At 51.7% G+C, this 7721-nt stretch overlaps 1 protein-coding gene across 1 annotated transcript; it reads right to left on the minus strand.

Moving 5' to 3' along the window:
* Positions 1-519: 519 nt before the first annotated feature.
* LOC147709944 (uncharacterized) lies at positions 520-2862 on the minus strand. The gene has a single exon (XM_086919905.1). It carries the CDS (start codon positions 2860-2862, stop codon positions 1213-1215), a length of 1650 nt encoding a protein of 549 aa, XP_086776031.1. The 3' UTR covers positions 520-1212.
* Positions 2863-7721: the final 4859 nt, after the last annotated feature.

Here is a 7721-nt window from a genome sequence, read left to right on the forward strand (position 1 = left end):
AAGGGCCATATAACACTGTGCATGACAACCTATGCGCTTCTTTGTGTGGAGCTCGAGTAACAAAAATGTGCTCAGGGGGAGCGGGAGTTGTACCAACCAAGGAATGTACAGGGAATTTCTCCTCTAAAAACCAGGATATTCCAAATATTGTTAATAGTGCAATCACAACAATTAACATGCAAACTCTTTGTTGACCAACCCTGTGCTAAACGCAGTGGTGCAAATAGTTGTTCCTCCTCATCAATAGGCCGACCAAAAGGATGCATTATGAAGCAAGGAAATAAATGCAACAAGATGATAGTAAAGGTAAGTGTTCCCAATGTCCGTCAGAGCCTCACTGATACAGGCTCCTATTGTTCATCAAACATTGGCAGTGGAGCTTGCTCTGTCCTAAGCTGGTGATGAATCCCATGTCGATCAGGATAATGTGCAAGGGTGATAAGCGTGGCTCAAATCCACCCGAGTGACTTACCACACTCACCTATAGTTACTCAGTAAGGAGTCAGCCGGACAGTGGAGAAGAATAAACAAGGTAATTTTATTAGGCCACAAACTCCCATATGAGAGGGCCCTGTCCGACCTCACCCCCTAAGAGTGCGCCGAGAGGACTGACTCATCTCATCACAGTAATACATTATATCATGGTACAGCACAGTAAAACACGCCCATACTGGAAAAGTACTGAACCCCAGAGAGGGGAACAATGGCCTCACACAAGAGGCATCTGCACCTGCAAGAGCAACATTTGGTTATCTCTGCCCAAGGCCGCAGAGCCGGGCCTCAGCGTCTCCAGAGCATGAGAACATTACAGATACGAAACTTGCTAGTTTCGGCCACAGTTAGCTAAGAAACGAAAAACTGCTGCATTAGGGTTTTTCCTATTCCTACGGGAGGGGGGATGAGCGAGTGCGACTCGCACACACAGATGAACATCCAAAATGGTGGCACCCAAGCTAAGCTAAGAAAAGTGAACATCACCACACGCATAAATGAATAATACTATGAATAGTAGAAATGCAAAAAGGCACAAGTGAATACGTCATTAGTTAGACACATGATGCTAACTCGCATATGTGAATGGCATTGGGCGGGGCATCGGAAAATGAAACTTATCAGACCCTCCTTTTAGCATCATTTGGCTAACTGGAGCATAGCCTTTATTAACTAAAAAGGTAGGGTCTTTACACACCATACTAGGGGCGGGGAAACACTTCAATCAAAAATATCATCATCAATGAGCATCACCCAACGAATGTCAGGAAGTTCTATTGCATTAGAAACAGGATATTGACCAGTCACTTTTCTTGGAGACCGCAAATTGCTGGCAAACATTGAACAACAAGGGGGAAGACAATAAATGCAAAGGCAACAAGTCAGTAACACACCCACTACTCCTACAACACCCATTAGAATCTTCCAGCCCCATGAGGAGAAAACGCCCCACAGCCACCCTTGTAGTGACCATGTCCCAGTGTCTTGATGAAGTTCAGTCGCTAGTCTATGAAGTTTCTGTACCGCTAAGTTAACAGTGGGGGCTGAATCAGGAATATATACGCAGCAAGACGTCCCAATGACGCGGCAAGCTTCGCCCCTATCAGCGAGGATGACGTCAAGCACCATCCTGTTTTGGATCGTAAATAATCTCATAGCCTGCATCTCGACAGACATATTAGCTGCAATGTCTGCTTCAGTGTTCACTACTTTCTCCATTACCCTTGATAATCTACGGATAGCCCTGCTGTTAAATATTGGACCCCAGAAAGGCAGCAAACCTTTAGAAAAATCTGTCCATTGTTGTAGAGAGGTGTCTGTCTGATCCACATCCTCAACCTGGAGTGCCCTCCTTTTGCGCTGCTCAGGCATAACAGAAAACCAACGATGAGTCTTATGATAGTCTGAGGGGGCCACATAGACAGGTGGAAGCACATAGGCCAGGTAACAGACCCCACCCCAACCCTCAGGCAGCCACAGGTACCCATTATCTCCGCAGACGAAGTAAATATTTGGAGGGGTAACTAAAGAAGGACTAAGAGGCAGGCGGATCGATGCAGTCACATTGCAAGAACTGTTCCCAACTTTTATAGGGCCCCTCCCTATGATACAAAAAAATGGTGAAGGCCCAACAACTGCTAAGGGCACCAAGGAATGACTGCTACCATTCGTCGTTGGGGGGTGTCTATAAGCTAGAGAAGAGTTCAACTGTAGAAAACTCTCCCGAACTTTGTCAGTGTCATTTGGAGTCATGAATAGCCCTACTTTCTTCGAACATGTCTCCAGAAATGTTTGATCAAAACATCCATCAGTAAACAGCTGCCCAAGAGAAGAAGCAGGCATAGGCCATACTCGCATTGTCATGGTAGATCCTCTATTGGGTAGTCGGGGATCTAGGAAATCGGGTTGCTGGAAATATTTCACTATACCAATCAATGAGTACCACCCCACACAACTATTTACAGGTGTCAAAGGAAGTGCTAAAAATCTATCCTTTTTATAAGCAGCAGAAGGCAGCAACCCGCAAACCCAACAATCGGTCACATTATATACTGCATGAGCATGATGTAGAGTCTTAATGAAAACATTATCTCGATAACCTTTTCGCAGGCATTGTTCACCATAATCAACAGTAATCATATTGTGTTCAGGAATAGCAGAAGGTGTGGGGGCAAACATATGTACGGGATAGGCTTTGTCCAGAAAAAACAATATTCCAAGGATCAGTATGAACGCAATAATCAGTATTATGACGGCCACAATTTTTCCCTTACGTGGTAAAGCCAACCATGGGGAACCATGGGGCTCTGGTCTGCGAGGAGCTGCAAAAGGCTGATCCTCCTCTGGGATGGGACGGCCAAAGGGGTACATTTTTCCCTAACTAACATCAAAAAGAAAAACTAAACTGAAAATGTAAAAATAGTTCCAGTCACTCCGAAACCGGCCAGAGGGGTTCTTCAACCCTAAAAAGGGATCTTCTTCCCTGTGTCCGTTAAAACCTCACAGGCAGACTTCTATTGTTCATTCCCTAATCCCTCGATGGAGTCGCACTGCTGCAGCAACTCAGGAGCACTAAATCTGGGCCCGACACAGCTCTAATGTCTCGTAAAACAAAGTCTTCGACCAAGCACCAGGACTCTTACCAGCAGTCCATCCCTAACTCTGAGCTATCCTGCAAACATTGTCCGCACCTGTTCCCTATCTAAGCCCTTCTTCCAGTGCTCAGTCCTTCATACTTTTCTCCTTTCTGGGCCGCAGATTATAACGAGTGCTCCCTCGCACTTCAGGATCTGTGAACAGAATGGGGAGGTCTCTGGCAATAACTGTATCCCCTGATGCTTGCTCTCTGTGATCAGGGGAAACCTCGGAGCTTGCAATCGGATTTGGCCTCTTGTTTCTCGTACTCAGCTCCTCACTACTCAGTGAAGCATCGGAGAAGGGAGCGTATCTTGGTATCTTTTCACACTCTTGATCAGCAACGCCGCCTCTCACCCATTCATCATACGGCAGTGGCAACGGGACACGTTTGACATGTGATGCATGCGTCCATGCCTTCCGACCCTCAACTTGAAGTGCGGTGCGGGTGGTAAGGAGCACTTGCCTCGGCTCCGACCACCTTGGTTCCAAACAGGACTTCCGTTGATACTTCTTCACCACAACCCAGTCCCCGGGTTGTATTTTTTTATTTTTTTTAACATCGTTTTTATTGCAGCACCAAAAAGTTGCATAGACATTACAGCAATGAAAAAATAAATCAATACAGTGAGACGGCATCCATTTAGACCCCTCCCACCATCATGCTGCCCGTGCTCCCAATCAGGAAGCCGAGCCGCGTCGAAAACATGTCCATCTTCTGCTTCTCCTTCCAATGTCCGTTTCTCGATAATAAAGGAGGACGTGGACTGCTTTTAAGTTTCCACCCCTCCCCCTCCCCCTAACAACCACCCCCCCAACTCCCCAGATCCCTCCCCCTCCCCCCATGGCAGCGCTAGTATAGAATCTTAGAGAAAGTAAGGTATGGCGTGTGCAAGAAGGAATTAAACTTTCGCTAAAGGTGCGCCCCTGGCGTGTTAGTGGGGTCAGCCGTGTCAGAGTCCGTGTCATCGCCATCCCCCTCCTCAGCACCATCCCGAAGTGCTTGCACCATCATCTCCCACGCCGTTTCCCTCTCCAAAGCTTTCTCATCCTCAGTCCTCCTAGCCATCTGATACCGCAGAGTACTTTCACACGCCGCCCCATTCCGGCTCGTGTACGCGCCCGGTTCCAGCAGAGCCGAAACGTCTGTTCCTCCATCGTTAGGTCCCCGACCAGTAATTTCTGGTGAAGCATAATATACGCGAGTACATGCCGCGGGGTACCCTCGTCCCTACTGTGTTCCGGGCCTCGATACACTTGCGCGACCTCCTGTGTAAAAGTTTGTAGTTGAGCCGCTAAATAATAGCACTCGAAATCAGGCACTGCCATGCCTCCCTCATCCTTGGGTCGCAAGAGGGTGTCCAGCGCTATTCGCCGCCGACCCGTGCCCCATAAGAATGCTATGATCAGTGATCTCAGGCGGCAGACGATCGAGCCGGGTATCCATACCGGCAGGGTTCTAAAATAATACAACAACCTAGGGAGTGCTACCATCTTTAGCAAGGAAATACGGCCCGCCAATGAGAGTGGGAGGGTGGCCCAGAAATCCATACATCCCTTCAAGGCATTAATGCACCGGGTGATATTACCATCTAGCATATCCGCAGGCGTGTGATACGCATAAACCCCCAGATAGTGCAGGCAATGGGGCTCCCACCTGAGTTCCTGTGCGGTGAGAGGGCACGGCTCTCCCCGTCTCAGCAGGAACAGGCAAGATTTAGTCCAATTGACCTTCAGGCCTGACAACCGCCCGAACGACTCCAGTAAGCGCCTCGCTCCCAACAGTTCGCCCTCCGCATCCGCCAAAAACATCAACAGGTCGTCCGCGTACAGCGAGATGGCGTGCGGCCTGGCTCTATAAACCAGTCCCTTATAATATCGTCCAGATCTGGCCTCCGCTGCGAAAGGTTCCATCGCTAACGTGAACAAAAGGGGGGAAAGTGAGCAGCCCTGCTTAGTGCCGCGTCGCACCGGATACGAGTTCGAGATCAGCGAGCCAACTCGAACCCTCGCCGTGGCTTCAGCATACAGGACTTTGGTCCAGCCGATATAGCCCTCCCTTAGCCCGAAATTCCTCATCACTCCATATAAATACTCCCACTCTAGGCTATCAAAGGCCTTCTCGATGTCTATGGAGAACACTAATGGAGTAGTCCCCTCCGGCAGCTGAGCTCCCAGCAACCCAGTCAGTCTACGGATATTATGGGTGGTGTTTCGCGTTGGAATGAAGCTGGACTGATCACGATGAATCAAGCTTGTCATGTGGATTAACAATCTATTCGCCAGGATTTTGCTCAGGATCTTGTAGTCCGTCGTGAGCATTGATAATGGTCGATAAGAGGAGGGGGCGTCACTCGTTCTACCAGGTTTCAACAAGGGGACCATGAGGGCCTCGCACATTGAGTGCGGCAGTCTCCCACGCGACTGCGCCTCATTATAAACCGATTGTAATTGCGGGGCTAAGTACTCCAGATATTTACTGTAAAACTCGATCGGTAAGCCGTCGAGTCCCGGGGTTTTATTTCTAGCCATCTGCTTCACCGCGCACCCTATTTCACCAATCGTTATAGCGCGGCCCAGCTCCTCAGCCTCAGATTGTTCTAGCTGCGGCAACTGCAGCCCCCCAAGGAAAGCATCCAGTTCCTCTATCCCGCTCGTCGGCCCGCTCTCATACAGGCTTCAATAATATGCCCTGAACCTCTCTAGGATCCCGGCCTGGGTGTGGCAAAGCCCGCCTCCCTCCTCCTGCATGGCTACGATTGGGGTACCCCGCCGAAGCGGATTGGCAAGCCAGGCCAACATTGTCCCCGCCTTATCGCCGTCCGCATGCGCCCTAGTCAGATAGATCTTGTGATCGAAACTACGTAATCGTTCCAACTCCACCGCCATTGCTTCTCTGGCTTCACAAACCCCCTTTTGAAGCTCGGGATGATTTGGGCGCTGTTAGACGGGGACCTGGAGGGTCGGCCGAGGACAGGAGGAGAGGCCTCCGGTGAGGGCCGTCTCCAGCGATCGTACAGACGAGTAACTTCCCCCCCACAGATGGACACCACACAAGGATGAGGTCAACACTCTTTATATATGATTCTTGAAGTAAGGTTATCAGCGATACAGTGAGGTCGGGACACGAGGGTCCTCTCAATTCTAGTCTCTGAAGGGGAAAGGGTAGCGGGACAGTCTTGGTACCGGTCTGGTACGGGGGTGGCAAGATGGGTAGCTCACAATCCTCGAGCTCGGAGTTCTGGAAGGTCGGGCCGCGGCAGCGCCGGCAGGCTAAGATGATAAGTCTCGTTTGAGAAGGGCCGCGGCAGCGCCAGCGGGCAAAGGCGATGGTTCACACAAGGATGGGCCGCGGCAGCGCCAGCAGGTCCCAACGAAGGTGTAGGTTGCAGAGGGCCGCGGCAGCGCCAGCAGGCAGGAACGATGGTTCACGAGGATGGGCCGCGGCAGCACCAGCAGGTCCCGACGAAGGTGTAGGTTGCAGAGGGCCGCGGCAGCGCCAGCAGGCAGGAACGATGATTCACAAGGCAGGGCTGCGGCAGCGCCAGCAGTCCGTCAAGGATGAGTTCTTCTAGGTGTCTCTCGACTCCAGGATACAACTGCCTTCCTGCTCTGGAGCTGCCCCAGTTATAGGTCTGGCCTCCTTTGATGTCCGGACCCTCGCTCTTGGAGGTCGGGAGGTCCGGGATGAGGGAGTCCAGACACCCAGCAGGGGGATGGAGCCAGCGCCCGGGGAGGCTGGGGGTGATCGGCACCTGGCGGGGGAGAGCCATCGACACTCCTCTCTCTCATTGACCTGCCAAGTGGTCCGTTCACCTCCTGGGTGGATGGTGGTGCCTCGATGTCGGGGCCTGGCCAGGCCCAGGGTTGGGGTCGAGCTGCGGCCACGCGGCCTCGTGGTGCAGTGTCCAAGATGGCGGCTGGGCCGGGGCAATGCTGCTGATGATGGCCCGGGCCGGCCGATGTCGGGGTGTTCGGGAGCAGGCGTCCCGTTGGGGACGGGTTGCGGGTTGCTTCTGTGGGTTGCCGGGGTGGTTCTTCTGGTGACACCGGGAGAGCCGGTGCTCGGGCCTTATTATGCGGGGAGGGAGCGGCCCCTTCACGAGGCCTGTCCAACAGGCGCTCTCGTTCTATCTTCCTCAGTCGGCACTCCGCACGATCGAGGTAGTTCAACAATGTCTTGCGAGCCCCCGCAACGGCCCCAATACAGTGCCCCCGGACCACCACCTTAAACGCATCCCACTCCACAGCCCTGTTGGATGTGGAGCCATTGATCTCCTCGAAGTACCGAGCCACTCGCTCTCCCAAGGCCTCCCTAAACAGCAGATCATCCAAAGTATCAGGCTGTAGTCGCCAAGTTGGGACACAAGAGACATCTACCATCCAATTCAGGTACAATAACAAAGGGTTATGATCTGACAACGTGCGGGCCAAGTACTCCGCGCTCCCCACCGCTGCAAGCGTGGGTGAAGAGCACAAAAACATATCCAGCCTAATATGTAGGTCGTGTATGCTAGAGTGGAAGGAGTAGTCCCGTGACGTAGGGTGTAGTGTCCTCCAGGCATCTTCCAAATCCCAACTCTCCTGCCAGTCTA

Source organism: Lissotriton vulgaris, chromosome 5 (assembly GCF_964263255.1).
Source record: "Lissotriton vulgaris chromosome 5, aLisVul1.2, whole genome shotgun sequence".
Taxonomy (NCBI): Eukaryota; Metazoa; Chordata; class Amphibia; order Caudata; family Salamandridae; genus Lissotriton; species Lissotriton vulgaris.

What these genes read in the sequence shown, in the direction of transcription:
- LOC147709944 (XM_086919905.1), bottom strand. Translation starts at nt 2,862, where the DNA reads ATGTACCCCTTTGGCCGTCCCATCCCAGAGGAGGATCAGCCTTTTGCA.